This window comes from Solea solea, chromosome 21, assembly GCF_958295425.1.
Source record: "Solea solea chromosome 21, fSolSol10.1, whole genome shotgun sequence".
Taxonomy (NCBI): domain Eukaryota; kingdom Metazoa; phylum Chordata; class Actinopteri; order Pleuronectiformes; family Soleidae; genus Solea; species Solea solea.
The window spans coordinates 2,796,512-2,813,037 of record NC_081154.1 but is presented as its reverse complement, the minus strand read 5'-3'; the positions used below and the strand labels follow the sequence as shown (position 1 = coordinate 2,813,037).

Sequence of the window (16,526 nt, the reverse complement as noted above, 5' to 3'; positions counted from 1 at the left end):
TTAATTAAATTTTCCCTCTGATATTACAGTACATCAGATAACGCAAGAGGGGTTAAAATGTGTTACTTCCAATACATACTATTTAGGAAGGTTTATTGGCAGACCTTTACTAGTCGACATCGTCTGGTCCAAGGCAACGTCTTGCTTTCTTTGACTTCCTGTTTTATTTTGAAATGACCTATTTTCTGTGAATTTAACTTCCTGTTTTTTGCTCTCCTTCCTTTTTTGGCCTAGCTTCCTGTCGCTTAGCTGTGAAACCACCTGTGACTCATTTGTCAATCAATCCTCGGTGTCTGTCCGTCGTCACCATGTTTTACCTCGACGTTAATTCAACACAGACAAAACAAAAAGCAACTCCTTCAAAGGTAAGAAGTCACGTGAGGTAAAATTGAATATTTTCACTTATTAGCTTCAATATCTTTCATGTCATGTGACCCAGTCATTACAAACAAATGCGTTTTCCACTGCCCTGGAAAAACAGGGCCCTCCAAATGAGTAAAATGAGTTTTAATTTAGTCAATTTAGTCGTTTTATTGGAATAAAAAACTTTAAAACTTTGAACACAGCAGGTGAAATGATAGAAATATATACATACCACCCCCCCCCCCCCCCCCACTTAAGATTTTTATTAGACAAAAGCTTTATTTCATGAGTATCACAACAGTTGCCTCAATGTTATGTGTGCAGCATTTGTACTAATAGAAAAACTGCAAGCTCTATTTGTGCTGTAATGCAAAGAAGAATGTGTTCCATACATTTTGATGTAATATGTACAAATTATGCATTACCCTAAACTTTTAGGGGCACAAGTATCAAAGAAACGTGTGCAAATTTGATTTAGCTTAACCCTTTCCCACCGCTGGAGCCACATATTGATGAATCTTTGTTTTACACAAAATTCATGATGACGTATGGTTTAATCTCTTTTTGCCTATAGACCTTTATTCCATTTATTTATTTATTTATTTATTTATTTACATGTAGATTTCTCATACAGCGCTAACATGCACTTTATGTTTAGGATAATTACCTACACAGCATGTTTTCAGAATGTTTTTCTTAAGCAAAAAACTGAGACCTGTGTCTCTCTCTCTCGTTCATTGTTTAGTCTTTTGCTACTTTGCTCTCCTCACTCAGGGTATGATACACGGCCTCCTTTATTCCCGCTTTTTTCAGTGCTTCATACCCTCCCTGTGCCCCTGTTTCCCCCTCTGCTCCCAGGGTGTGATACACGGCCTCCTTCATTCCCGCTTTTTTCAGTGCTTCGTACCCTCCCTGGGCCCCTGTTAACCCCTCTGTGCCCAGGGTGTGATACAGGCCTTCCTTCATCTCTGCTTTTTTCAGTGCTTCGTACCCTCCCTGGGCCACTGTTTCCCCCTCTGTGCCCAGGGTATGATACACGCCCTCCTTCATCCCTGCTTTTTTCAGTGCTTCGTACCCTCCCTGGGCCCCTGCCGCCTCCCCTGGTCCCAGGGTATGATAAACCCCCTCTTTCATCTCTCCTTTCTCCAGGGCTTGATAGTCGGCCTCCTTCCTCTCTCCGCCTGCCGCCCCTTTGTTAAGGGTGTCGTACTCGGCCTCTCTGCCTCCCTTCTGCACTGTCTCATATCTGTCGCCACCATCTCGCAACTTCAGTGCCACGTCCTCGTAGATTGGGCCTAAAATTGGGTGAAAAAAAAATAGGTGACACTGGTAAGATTGCAATATTCAGGGCAGGTTTATGTGCTGAATAAAGCCTTTTTTTAAAAAAAACATTGGACGTGTACACAGCGAAGGCAAAATTTCTTATTCACTTTGAGTGGAAGCAGCATTGTGTTGCCAAACTAGGGATTGGAATCTGTGTTAGTATCAATGTGAAATCCCATATAATCCAAAAATAAAATAAAAATCATCACCAGCATTTTAGCCAAGTCATGTTTGCGCTGTTTTTTTTCTTGTTGGGAAAACAATATTTGTCACACAATTTTATCAGAATGATGCCTTTGAAATGACTTGGCACAAATGTGTTGTTTACAACTTCATACGTTCATAAATGGTCTAAAAATGACTGTATTGGACTGATATTTTGTGATATCGATATGAGTGTGCACACAAACGGACAACAGGAAGTCTCGTCACTCACCTGGGCTATGTCTCTTTTTCCATAATGTATAACAAACTGCTGCACATATCAGCGCGCCAGCCAAGGGCAGCAAGATGAACAAAATGATAAGGAGCAGATTTGGTCCACTGTCATCTGGAAAAGACATGGGACACAAAAGATAACCACGATTAAGGGAAATCTTGGATGAACACATTAACACAGCTCATTTCTGTCTTGAATATGTTAAAGGTGTGCATTTCATTGCATTGAGAAGCAAGCAGGAAACAAACCCCCCTCAAGCAAACTGCAGTGCTTGATCCTGATGCTTGGCTTGTAACAAATAAAGTTCTCTTTGTTCTATACAAGTCTTGTGTTAGGGGAGTTAAAGAAGGGAGGCCCAATAAACGACATTGCCACAAACACTTTATATTAACAGAATGATTAGGATGTAACTTGAGTGAAGACATAAAAGCAGGAACTCACAAACGTAAGTGTTGCTGAGAAAAGACTTCCTGTTGTTCCTCACAGCTCGACACGCGTAAGTGCCGCTGCTCCTTGGTGCCATTAGGTCTGAAGCGCCGGCGATGGACTCCCATGGCTGACCGTCCCTCTTGTAGTACCACCGATGAGAGAAGTCACTGGGACACCGCGGACAAGAGCATGATAACAAGCCGTTGTCTGCAGAGAGGACAGCCTTGACCGGAAGCGCTGAAAGAGGACGAAACGAGGAACAAGACTTTGAGATGTGTCCACTGGAGGACAAAAAAAGCCAAATGACTTTATTAGAGAGAGAATGGTTACACACACACCTTGGACTAAAACATCTTGAGCATCAGAGATTATATGATAAGGAGGACCGCTAATGTAAGCCTTGTGTGTGTAGGTGGCCTCGCATTTATAGCGTCCCTGTGTGACTTCCTCCACGTTGCTGATGACGAAGGTCGAGTTGGCTTCGCTGAGGACGTTGTCGTCTTTGTAGAAGACAGCTTTGCTGATTTGATCCGTTCCCCAGGCAAGGCACTTCAGATTCAGACTCTCCCCAACCACAGCAGGCAGGGGGTACATTTCCAGAGCCACGGCTTTATCTGAAACAAGTTTATGATTAAATATCAATTCATATGTTTTTACCTAATTTATCAGTGGAGTTTCCCCCACTGGGTTGTGAAAAAATCCATGCGGATTGTAATTTTGTAATAAAAAAACAAATAACTATTTTAAAAAATGTACTAAATTTAATGGTTACATGACTAGTTTATTTATCAAAAACCTGCCTTATAAATTACTACACATAAAATAAAGTATTTGAAAACTAAAAATGTTATTGTTATTTATTTGGCAAATAACAATAATAAGAGTATGATAATTATATCAAAATGATGGGGGTTGTGGGCAGAAAAGGTCCTTAGTGTATACAGTCATAAAATATGAAATGCTATAGTATAACAGAATGTTCATACTTGAGGTCCTGATTATGATTTGGTTACTTCTGTCGCTTTGAGGGCTGTTAGTACACCAGAAAATGGTCTCGGGGACCCCGCTCCGTATTGTGGTGTAAATGTCCACAGTCTTATTGCTCTTCAGTTTAAACTTAATTGTCTTCGTTCCATTTGCTCTCCTGTAGACCCTGCACCTCCATCCCTGCAGACCCTCCTCGTTGTCGAGCTGCAGGATCACTGAGTATCCACCCTTCATCACCGGGTGTCCAGTCTTGATGGTGAGTGAAGCCATGGGGCTGAAGTCTACAAGTTAAAAAGAATAAAAATGTATGAATGTTGAATTTCCTCTGGGAGTTATCGCACTTTACGTCGATGTGGTCAATTTACCCACGACGTCGATGGGAAACTTGTCGCTCTTTTGCCCGTTGTGCTCACATTGGTATGAGCCCGAGTGCTTTGGCCAAGCGACTGCGAACTTCCACGCGTTTCCCGTTTGCTGCAACTGTTCTTCATCGTTAAAGTACCATTTCACGGGACTTGGAGTGTCACAGTGCAAGTAAAACAAATCTCCGATGAAGATCTCCTTCAGTTTGGGTAACATGGAGACTAAGGAGGAACACATAGGAAAAACACAACACGCTCTAGTGTATTTTGGTACGATGACACACTTTTAAAAAGCACCCAGAGGAAGTAATAATAATACTACTAATAATAATAATAACATCTCACACCTCTAAGAATGAATATATGGAAAGTTTTGATCACCAACTATTTTGATAATTGATTTGCTTTTGGTGTCTTTTTTTTATTATTATTATTGCTTTAAAGACAAAACAATACATTTGAGAATTACTGATTATTGTACCTGATTATGATTATTTTAAGACCTGACCTTTTTATGAACCAAACAGTAAATAATAATCTGCAGATTAATAGATTAGAATCACTCATTACCTGTTGGCTTTGGTTGACATCTTGCGTGGTGCGCACACACTGAAAAGAAAATGAACAAATGTTAATCTTTAGTGACTTCATCGCTTCACTGTCACAAGTTATCTCATGAAAACCTTTGGTATATAATGCACAAAAGCCATTTTCCTACAAGTGCCACTGGACAGTGGACCACTAGAACTAATATTTCCATTAAGACAGTACTGTAATATTAAATAAAAAAACTTATTGCTCTTCTCACCTGTGAGGAGCAGGAGAAGTGTCCGTCCACTCATGACTCGAACAGGAGATGACACCTCCTTGTGACTAAGCTTTTAAGAAATGATGAGACACTGACTGACTGACTTGCAATTATTTAGTCTTGTTGAGGAAGTTGCTGTCATGGGGTGGGTGGGGTGCCTCACAGAAAGCTCTTTTAATTATTGGATAAACAGTACTTGGAACTTAATATTTCAACTGACTGCAAGAAGAAGGTAAATGCGGAAGCTCGACCCAGAAAACTTCTTTATATGGTGGGGGAAATGTTGATCAGACTTCACACTTGCGACACGTGGACGATGATGGATAAGTGAATTGAAAGTAAAAAGCAACAGCACAGTTAAGGAAGCATCTTTTGACTGAGGAAGGGAAGTTAATGTGTGAAAAGAGTCTAGAGCAGGAGTTAAGTAAGCAAAAGAAACCACATAATAATGTGAGTGCATCATTTGAACAATAACTTTAAAATCCTTCAGGGGCAAAGTTTAGGGTCTACAGTAAACTCACCAAGGAAAGACCCAGTGCTTAAAAATCTAAAGTTTTTCATGTATCTATTTAGCAACGCCCAGTGATGAGATTATATGGTTTTAGTTCCTTGAAAGTTATAAGAATAAAGGAACTGAAGCTTCCTTAGAATGTCTTGTGACATTTTAATTTAAATAATAACATGTTGACAAAAGACCCTGGCCAATGGCATTTGGATTGGAATAATGTGTCCGGAAATTGGTCCTATTTATTTATTAGCAGTCTGGGTATTTGATAGTCAAGCATTGTCTTGAACAAACCTGGTGTAATACAGTAGGCCTTTTTTCACTGCAGATATTTGTCAACATGAAGTAGTGGGACAAATGCAACATTGATTAGGATACTGTAAATTTTAGAATTTACAGTAAACTTGTAAATGCGATGGAACATGTTTCTTGTTTCTTGTTTCTCAGAATTAACCCAGTTCATAGGTTCAGTCTACGCAGTAGGGGAATTTTAGACTTGCATCACATGACGACATATTTGTGGTGAAAAGCGAAAGAGGTTATCCTCTTTCTTTACTGAATGAACTTGTTTGTTATTCACTTCTTTCCCCTCTATAGTTTCCATAATGAAGTTTGACAACTAATATTCCAAAAATCCAGGGTTTCTAGGAGAGCAGCTTTCACAAATGCTGTGTTTCAGTAACGTGAAATGGCCACCAGAGTCCAGCACTGCACCACTTTTCCATACAAAATGTATCCATGACTTTTCCTTGCTGCAGATCTGTATTTCAGTGTGTGTGTGTGTGTGTGTGTGCGTGTGCTAAAAGACAAATGTTCTGCTGTTAATCAGAGAATCACAAAATGTGATTTCATTGTTTAACACATTTTTGCACTAAAATGTACAGATAGGATTCATGTTTCAAGCCAGTGATATAAAGCAACACTCTGTCCATGCTTCACAGCTTCCATTCCATAAATCAATATTTTCTCTCTCAGTCTGCTCTCTGCTGCCGTCTCCTTCTTTTCATTCTGACTCTATTTCACCCAGAGCAAAGAAACTGCTCGCTGAAAAACAAGACACAAAAACCGTGCCAGCACATTCTTACTACTGAATCCTCCATCTGCCCCTGATCCACTTTTCTCTCGTTGCCTTTGGCATCAGAGGGGTTAACGCACAACACAGGAGGAGGAAAGCTAGACTCTCAGAATAAGGACTTTGGGTAACAAAGGCAGTGAAAGCACCAGAGTAGAATTACAGTGTGTGTTGACTGCACACGCACGCTGTTGAGTGGTATAACATGAGAGCACCCAGTAGAGCTTTTATCAAGGGTTACTGCACAGGTGTTGTAACATCCTAAAGGGCTTGAATCTGGCAGGATTAGTGTCCATCTTCCTCTGCACTGAGTGCACTATTGTGAGCATTAATGATTTTCAACAAACTTCTTTCATCTTTCTCTTGATGGCCTCTGAAAGCTGTCAAACGGCTGCATGAGGACACTTTTTCACGCAAACGCTACAACTGCATTAATGGCAACTTCTGAAACTGAATTGTATATATAAAAGAAACTCATATCAGATCACAGAGGGATCCATTAGAGCATTGTGAAGAGTGTTCTGTATGAAGTTATTCTTTCAAGCTCAATATTTTGGTTCAGTGACTTTAACAGGGGTCCAATGGGAATGGCTTCCTGTCTTGAAGCCTCCAGAATTGCAATTTTGCACCCAGAAATTCACATGCATCACCTGCAACCAGGCTCCTAATGGATTTCCCTTTAAATGGGAACACATCATTTACAAAATTGACATCATGGTACAGCGAGGAAGACGTGAAACTAGCGATCAAGACCATTAACTCCTCAGCACAATGTTTACAGACATTCTAAATCAATGTTTTCCATAGACTTCCATTCAACTGGACTTTTTTTTGCGACCAGTGACCAGTCGCCTCCTGGGTTGCTATTTAGTATATATTTTTTTTAAATCCGCATTGGCGTCCTCTGGAAGACTACGTCCACTTTTGACATAGGGTCTATGGGAGGTGTGAGAGGAGCAATCCTCCATCTTGCTACAATCTCACTCTTGGATCACCCATTCTTACATACTTGGTACTCGGTGCTTTTATTTTTATGTTGGTATGAGAGATAAATTATTCATGCAGTTATCATCAGCAACATGTGTTTATCTCAGTTATTAAATACAATTGGTTACATTGAAGAAGAACAAGCTGTGGCCCAAAAAATTAAACAAACAACTTTTCGGTGAGAGAAAGCAGCAAAAACTGCCTTTCATCCTGGTATTTTTATTTTTATACCTCACAGCTGTCAAATCTCAAAACATTGAGATACACTTGGTTGTTATACTTCATCACTGATGAATCCACTCTTTTTTTTAATACAAAGGTTTCTCTGTTGTCACAGGTACAACTAAGAGCAACTGTTAAAGGGTGGTTTCACCCAATTTCTTCCTCCACTTGGTCAAACGAAGAATAAACATGAATAAAATCATTAGGATGCTGCTGTGTCTATTTAATTCACTTTCTATTACAGAGTCGGATTCAATTTTTTTTTTCAGATCATTTGATCATAAAACTTGGTCATAAACACACAGTAAGTAGGTGGTAGGGCAGTGTAGGGCTTTGACTTTGCCTTGTCAATTTTTATTCATTTATTTCAATCCCAACATCCTCTGTTGTTGTGGGAATGAGACATGTATCACAACTCCACTGTCTGATGATCGAATAACACATTTATCGCTGGAAATTAGTTCTAAACAAATGTGGTTTTTTTGGGTGACGTGGCCCCTTTAATATCTGATGCCAGATCATAACACAGAATGGTTTCAGAGTAGTGTTGCTCACTTGCTCTCCACCTGCACGGCAATGTTTTACCTTCTGTTTATTGATGACTTTTTCAAATGCATTTTCCAGTTTCACTGCACTGCACTTGTGGGCTCAAGTCCCAGCAGCCAAAATCTCAAACCTCACCTAAGAATATAGGGTGAGGTAACTGAGAAAACAGGTTTCCTTTTCTATTTGGGTGAATAAACTAGATCTGTGCGATTCTCTTGACCACCGAGTGTTGACAGTGAGTGATAACCGAGCAGTAGCTGCAGCATCCGTCATCCTTTTACTCCCACGTCATGGCCAATAAAGTCATATTTTATCAAGAAAAAAAAGGAAAAGAAAAAAAACCCTTTTATGTGTGAATGTATGTGACGACCTCTGAGCATCAAACACAGAGGAGCAGTGAGGTGACCTGAATCCATCTATAGGGAAAGATGAGGGGGAGACCTGTCCACATCATGGGACACGTGTGATTGATAGAATGAAAGAAATAATGAGGGAGAGAGGGCGGTGATCACAGGATGGAGCAATGAAAGACAAAAAGAGAGGCAAGAGAGTGAGATACAGAGAGTAATGAAGAAAATTGTGGATAATTGAATAGAAGAGCACTTGGGTGCAAAAGAAAAAAGAAAAAAAAATGCGTGTAGTGTGGCTGACAGAGAGATGGTGAAGAGGAAGTACAAAGAGGAAGGAGAACGAAGGAGAGAGATCAATCTGGCTGCTGGAGAGAAAGAGAGGGAGTGCAACTGTGTGTGTGTGTGAGAGAGAGAGAGAGAGAGAGATGGCAATACTGGGGCACAGAGTAGGTGAAAGTGTGTGAATGAAAAGCAGAAAGAGACTCTGCACAAACCAGACTGGCTCACATTTGGATGCACATTTAAAGACTAGAAGGCATGAAAATGTGATTTATTTATTTTTATGGAGGAAAAGAAAATCACTTTTTCTTATTTTTTCCTGTTTTCTCAATTGGATCGTCCACTTATTTTTCTAATCCCTTAATTGTTTGTGGTTTTATAAAGGAGGTCACTGCGGATACAATGAGGAGCAACACCGAGTGGACTGCAGACTGAAAGGTACTCTTTACTTTTAAAAAAGAAAAAAACTAAAATATGTCTCATTAATACTCTTTGTTTTGTTTGGGATTAACTCCTAATAGGAGTAGATGGCTGTGTGTATAAGTCGTTTAATTGTTTGTGTTTATTTGAAATGCAGTAAGACACATGTAGGACATGCAGAGATTTCAACAAACGATTAGGAGCAAGGTCAAAAAAAAGAAATGGGTGTTGCTGAAATTGTAGAGAGGTACTGTGTCCTCTGAGGTCTCATTCACATGTTTTATGCCGGGGAGGGTAAAAAGCAAAGTGGGACAGAAAGGGAATTGACAAAGATCATAGAGACTTCAAAGAAAACTCCACAGTGTTGCCTGTGTCTCTCTGGGATAGCTTTTTACGTGGAGACTCCTGCGGTAGCACACATAATCTTAATTACGATACTTCCGCTGCAATAAATACAATGTACATTTGTTTTCTTGTCATTAATGTGAACCGTGAAAAGTGGAGTTATGTCTTCTACCGGTCGCAGTGGACAGTGATGGTGGAAAAGTTAATTCCTCCAAATGAGATTTTTCATGCTGAATCCCCCTCTCTGTGGCCATAATTGAATCCCCCGAGACTAGTTAAGACCCCGTTTTCATGTAGATTGCTCTGTGATCATTCGGATTCATAATTGCACTGCACGTTGCGGTGCATTACAACTGCTCCCCCACGGTTTACGAGGCGGCTTACGACCTGTTGTATTAACAGCGATTACTGCAGAGAAACAATGGGCAAATAAAAGTATGATTACTTTTGCGTGTGTATGGAAATCACAGAATTGGATTAGGTTTTAGTGGATCAGTTCAGCGAGTATCAGAGTTGTAGGAACAAGACGGGAGCTCATCAACACCCACGTTTCACACGCTCCCTTAGCTGGGACGTGTCAAAAAGTCACTACCTGCAGCAAGTCAGTAATGCAATAATGGTGTCAGGTGGTGGAAAGGTGGAGACCCTCAAAGACTCCCAGAAAAGTGACGCACGTACGCACACACACACACACTTAAACGCTTTATTGATTTCAGACCTGCTTGAAACAGAGTGTTAGAGTATTAGGACGTGCTGTGTGCTTTCAACCTCCATACAATGTAATTGACTTTATACAGCCTCCTAAGACCTGGCCCACATGGTTTCAAATGCATAACGAGCAAATCTGGCTATGAAAGCATTTTCTTTTTTTATTATTATTATTGGAGGAGTGCACCTCGGGGGAATTAATTTGGAAAAGGAAGGAAAATAAACAATTTACAGCACAGTGGGCAGACCAAGATTAATGGCTTCCTCACAGAACACAGAACAATTGATCATAATGGAACAAAGAGAGCCAGGGAACATTATCAATGCCACAGAGCGACTAAGGCACATGTGTCAAACTCAAGGCTCGGGGGCCACATCCGGCCTGCTGTACAAATGTAATTGGCCCCAGAGATAATATGGTATGTCTTTCCTCCTTAAATGACACACACATTAGGAACACACGTCAAGTTACTTTAAATGTGTATTTTGAAAACACAGAGCCGAAACCAGGGGCTTTGAAAATGATTGAGTACATCAAATTATTCTGCTAATATTTTCCACTCTTCCACGTTCAAGTTAGTTTATGAGTACTCCAACCGATGTGTTATGAAACAGTCGTCCAATAATTGATATTTAGATTCTTCTGAGGCTCTTCCACGGGTAAATCAATTCATTTTATTTAATGAAAAAAGTACAGTTCAGTGATACATCTTAACAATGACACTGTTTAATTTATAATCGTGCTTTGTTTTGAATTTTATTTGTTATTTGATGTCTTCTGGCCCTCAATTTGGACCTAGTTTTAAATGTTGACCTGGAAGTGCTTATACATATGTGTCAGTTATGCCACTTTTGAATGGAAGGCGTTAAATGCTCCGAGTTGTGTTGAAAGCCCTATGGGGGGGTGTGTGTGTGTGTGTGTGTCTCTCCAATCTAGAATACACCCACCACCAGCACCACTTTATGCCTAATTTCCACTGCGTCCCGTGTTGTCACGCGGTGTTCTTTCCTGCTGGGGCCCCGTTCTGTCCTCTCTGTAACTCTGCGGGAAATTGCAGCAGTCGATAAACAAGCTGGCCAGTGTAGTAGATGTGACAATGCTATATGGTCCAGTAATTGCCAGGGGTTTGGTATCGAGAGAGAGAGAGTGTGGAGCAGGAGAGACAGATATGCAGGGAGAATATTTTCCAGTAACGGCTCGCTGCTGCGGAGTTGGACTCCACGAGCCGGAAGTTGCGACTGCATCCTATGAAGGAGAAACGCAAAGGTGTTCCTTAAATCAGTCCTGTGGGAGTTTTAAACTGGGGCTACAGCTGTAGTGTACAGCAAAGACAAGCCAATATACAGTAGAATTAAGAATGCACACTAGAATGCATACAGACTGACACTCATCCCCTGGCAATTCAAGGACAAACTGCCAAACATGCACATGCACACTCCTTCCACCTGACCTTATTTCATAAAGTGGCGTCGTTAAACAAGAAGCAGTTTTACATTTAAATAACAGTTATTGTCTCAATGCGATTGTATAATGAACCTGTAATTGTTATTTGTGTACGTGACAGAGTCCCGTTGTTCTGCTCATTAAGATGGCACACCAGAGAAGAGCGTTGACTCTGCAGGCTTTTCATTATTACATACAGGGAGATTTCTCCCAGGGGAAGGATCTGGAGGATTGTGCTGTAAGCCGCGAAAAAACAAAAGCCAGCAAACTGCAAAAAGCTCCGGGTATCACGACTTCGGAATAAAACCTTGAACCAGTGAGTGGGAAAAATGTTCACAGATGGCTCAGCAATGACGGGATTTTAGATTCACTGAACGCACTGCTTTTTTACTGAGTTGGGGTCAAAAGTCTGCCGTGCAACATGGAAAAAAAGAGTAAAATATGTGTGGGTAATCGTACACCTTCAGGACTTAGTGTAATTGCTTCTGTGTCATTAGCCGCACTTTGCTGATGTAACGCAGCTTCTGTTTCAGCCCCGATGGCCTTTCACATTTGTGTCAAGAACACAATTTCCTCATAAAGTGGATTTTTTATGACATCCAGCTTCAGTTTCTTTGGTATGGATTTAGCAAAATAATCGATTAAATCATTCAAAAATATTTTATTTTATTGTTTGAAAATGCACTTGTTAGTTGCGCTCCCTGATTTGTTCTTAGCGTCGTGGTTTTTTGTTTGTGGGCGGGCCTTAGGAGGCTGCCTACTGAGTTTTTGAGTGCAGCTCAATGGACTGGAAGTCGTCACAGGCCTGAAGTCGCTGTCCGTCTGGAACTCGTTCCCCAAGTTTTACCCGTCGTCATCTGACAAAATAATTGTAAATATCTAATGTTTGTCGGATTATAAACATTAGATACTTAGAATTGATTTGTCGGATCTCGACGGGGAAAACGTGGGGAACGAGTTCCAGACGGACGGCGTGTATTTTCCAACAATAAAATACAATATTTTTGAATCTGTTTTTTTTTGCTTCGTGAAAAGTGTTGTTTGAAAATATTGACACAAATCTAATTCCATACTTTGGGAGATCACAACATGTATCCGAGTTACCTCACACTTTACGTACTTGGTATTTTGTAGCATCTTAGGAGTCACGAGTGAAGAATGAAGGGTTTTTCTTCAGTGTAGAACCATCAGACTCGATTACATGGTTATGAAGATGAAGTGTAATGGAGCCTGACAGGCACTGACGTGGACGTGGTCTTTACTTTGTCAGCCATGTCTACCAGCATTTATTAGTATCTTGTTGACTTCTGTCTCTCAGTGTTACCTTTTATGTCACTGGACACACGAGGTAAGTGAAAGTGTCACTGCTGGACAGTCTACTTGTGGCTGAAGCCTTTAAACATGCGCTCATCACTGTGTGTGTGTGTGTGTGACTGGTCTGTCTGTGGCCTGCTTTCACTGTATTTTAGGCCTGAGGTTTTTAATCAGGAGCTCAGGGACACACTCAAATGTAAAAGATGCCCTTGGAAAAAAAGTTACCTGATGATAAAAGGATTCATTTGAATGTCTGTTCCATACGAAGGTAGCCTGCTGCACCACAACTCTTTTAAAATATCTGTTCTCATGACGTTTTTGAAAGCAAAGTTGGTCTTTTATGAAGTAGCAGCGGCAAATGGCAAAAAATAGCCGTGTTCACTCCCTAAATCTGTATTGCATTAAAGTCTCCCAGCTCGTTCAACCACGTTTATCCCGAGCACACGCTCCACCTGACCCAATTATACTCAGTCTGAGGGGAAACATAGCCCATTTTGATCAACGCGAGACCGCCAGCTAAGCTCGGGCAAACCGGTCTGGCATTTAATGCTGCTTTCTGTCGTGGACGTTTTTTTTTTTCCATGATAGATGTGTTTTTAGTAGGGAGAGTGTATGTATACACAAATGCTTGGCTGACCAGAAGAGCAATTTCTGGGGTGAGCTTTATTATAGACTGTCCTTGGTCCTGAGGTGGTGGCGAGAAGGAATTGAGCTCGAATGCAGGACAAAACAGGATGCTTTTTGTATAATGAGGCGAAGAATTGCTAATCCTGATTAGCAGCGTTATCATTTTTTGTTTAATTAGCATAGAATATGCAATTGATTAACCATCATCCATATGCTACAGGAAAATCTCTCCCCCACTGAGGGAAGTGACAGAATCTAGGAGATGAATGTGTTGCTGGTGTTATCTGCATGTGAAATTAATCAAGGCTGCTGCGACTGTAAATTAAAGCTCTTGGAGTTTTTCAGATTTATATCAAACACACATTTAATTAATGCCAATAAAGGCCAAGTCTATAAGATCAGGATGTACACGTTATGTACAGTATTTTTTTTCACCAGAGAATGTTGTCACTGAGTTAAAAGCGGTGTGTTAATTCTTAATTGCTAAATGAGTTCATACAATGCTGATTAGCTCCACATGACTCTTTGTATTTTTCAGTGTAGTAGTGTTTAGATCCTGTGCTGCACAGAGGAAGTGATTCATTTTACTGTATGTCGAGCTAGACGAAGTCAAGTAAGACACAAACAGGTTGGAGTGTGACTGAAAACGCACAACAGCGCCTTGCAGATAGTTTCAGAGGAGAATTCTGTACTGCTAACAAAACCTGGTCATTCAGCAGTTTGACGAGATAAACTCTTCTTGCCTGCGCTGCAGCTGTATACACACACAAACGCTCCCTGAGATAGTATTGCTTGATGGAGCTTGATGTGAAGGACGGTACGATTGGGGACTCGGTTCAATTGGGGGTTGCAACATTCAGCCGGTCCGAGTTTGCTGTCACACTTTCGCGCTTTAGTGAAACGAACCAAACCTTTGGAAAAACATATTCCCCTCCTCGCCTGACGTGGCGCTACATCAAGAATTACTGAAGGAGAAGACGAGACAAACAAGAAAAGTGGCTCATCTGTTGGTTAATGCAGGGCGACTTGAGCAAAACACAGAGCTGCATCAAATCCTATCGTTTTATGTGAACATACGACACATATGCTGCAACAATGGGCTCAGCCATTTCTCGCGCCTATCGTTCTTCACGCGCATGTTTTGGTTGTGTTGTACTTGAAGCGAACCGAGACCTACGCTTTTCGGTGACCAGACTTCGTTTATTTGGTGCGGATCATTCACAACTCCCCAAATGAACCGGACTTTCCGACTAGGATTGGATTTAAGAAGGAGCCGGTGTGAAGGCACCTTTAATGTCTGTTCATGAAAGACACAATAATGGCATCATATAGTGAATACTAACAGCAGCAAAAAAAACACCAAAAGTTATATCCACTGCAGCTTTAATTTAACATCTTATACAACAGCGTACCCACGTTTCCAGCTCCATCCCCCACTTCCCCCATTAAACTCCTGCGCCCATCCCCAGGCCTGATGGATGGAGAGACCCCATTCACACAAAGATAACTGCACTTTTCCTCTGACTCATCCCGTCCATTCTGTGCTGGAGTCAGATTGTTCTTGATGAGCCCTCATCAGTGTGAAAGAGGCTGAAGGATGGAGACCCAGTGAAAGAGAGAGAGATATAGAGGACACAACTTGGCCGTTCCACTTTTGCAGGACGTAAAAGTGGGACAATCTGTTCCTTGGATGAACTCCAATTCTACTTTCCGGGGACTGATACACTGAAAATATATATGCACACGCTCCGTCCTACATAGGGTGAGAGAGTGGAGAGAAAGAAATTGACAAAAAAAAAGAGAGTGAGAAATGAGAGTCCATAATGTCCATTCGGTACATTGCTAAGATTACACAAGTGCACAAACTGTCCTTCGAGACTGGACAGAGATGAGAAACCCCTGCAGCAGGAGGCAAAACAGAATACCCATCACGGCAAATGCTATAGAATACAAATATAGGTTGGTCACAGGAGATGTAAACCATAAAAATGAGGTGACGGACTAAAACCGGCAAGCACCACTAGTCTTTCCACACTTTTTATTGTGTGTATTTGTAGTGCAGTGAACTCGAACATAGCTTTATAGCCCCAAAACAGATGTAATGTTTTGTTTATGGAACCCCAGGGATTGAAGCGGCCAAATGAGCCTTCCTGCATCTTTGTTGTGGTGATAGAGTCTGAAACACTACAGACAAAATAAAGGCAAATATCCACACACATCCTTCACTTTGCAGGTACTCGAGCAGGGCATTCATCTCTGTCCACATTATCGTGATTAATCAGTCCCTGACTCCTCATCTTGGTTTTATTCCATTTCCTTAGTCTCTGTTTCCCCTCATCCACTCAGGGCGAAACCCTCTTCACATCTCTTTGAATAATCAGGAGTCGGACATCTGGATTAGCTTCCCATGGGCGACACGAGTCACCCGCTAACATCTGAAAACTGTGTCCATCTGTCGCATTGCATGACTGCTGGAAAATTTCAACCCAAGCTTTTAGTTTGCAGCTCAAAAGATCAGGAAAAAGGGCCGATTTTATGACATGATTGAATATTTTTAACGATTCTAAAAATGTTATGATTTTTAGTTCTGTCGAGTTATACATATGGTTGCCTTATACATCATATGAACATGTCACTGACTACTACAATATATAATCTGGATGATTTAAATCACGTTGTGAGATTCTACTTAAAGTAAAATTTCCTAAATTGGAAGCATCTCATGAGGCACAGGTGCCCTGATCACGTTTCTCTGTTGATGGATGAATAATAGCCCAACGCTGACAGAAAGGAACCAATGCTAAGCTAAGCAGAGCAGAGCTGAGTGATATGACTAGAAAGGCAAAGACGAGACAAACCTGACGGCTGCAGAGAGAATGTCAGGAAGTGTCTTCCTTGCTGCACTGTTAATTTAGGTTTGTCCTCTAACCCCTCTCTCTCCCCCAATCTTATGCAAACTATAACTCTCCCTGACTTGTCTCTGTGTGGCTTTTACA

At 41.0% G+C, this 16,526-nt stretch overlaps 2 protein-coding genes across 4 annotated transcripts in view; one reads left to right on the top strand and one right to left on the bottom strand.

Annotated features, from left to right (window-relative positions):
- The first annotated feature begins 229 nt into the window (after nucleotides 1-229).
- Nucleotides 230-16,526, top strand: part of LOC131448177 (SH3 and multiple ankyrin repeat domains protein 1-like) — a 46,164-nt gene continuing 29,867 nt past the window's right edge. For 2 of the 3 annotated variants that reach the window (XM_058620344.1, XM_058620343.1), the window contains exons 1-2: nucleotides 3,689-3,797; nucleotides 9,057-9,110. The gene's annotated coding sequence lies outside the window, so the exon portion shown is untranslated. Of the gene's footprint in view, nucleotides 366-3,688; nucleotides 3,798-9,056; nucleotides 9,111-16,526 lie in introns of those variants that run through there. The other variant, XM_058620342.1, reaches the window with a different exon arrangement.
- On the bottom strand, nucleotides 618-4,913 carry LOC131448178 (uncharacterized). The gene is made up of 8 exons (XM_058620345.1): nucleotides 4,712-4,913; nucleotides 4,474-4,512; nucleotides 3,907-4,125; nucleotides 3,541-3,822; nucleotides 2,893-3,168; nucleotides 2,567-2,791; nucleotides 2,123-2,236; nucleotides 618-1,658 (listed from the first exon to the last, which is right to left on the bottom strand). The coding sequence occupies exons 1-8, from the start codon at nucleotides 4,743-4,745 to the stop codon at nucleotides 1,105-1,107; spliced, it is 1,743 nt and encodes a 580-aa protein (XP_058476328.1). The 5' UTR covers nucleotides 4,746-4,913; the 3' UTR covers nucleotides 618-1,104.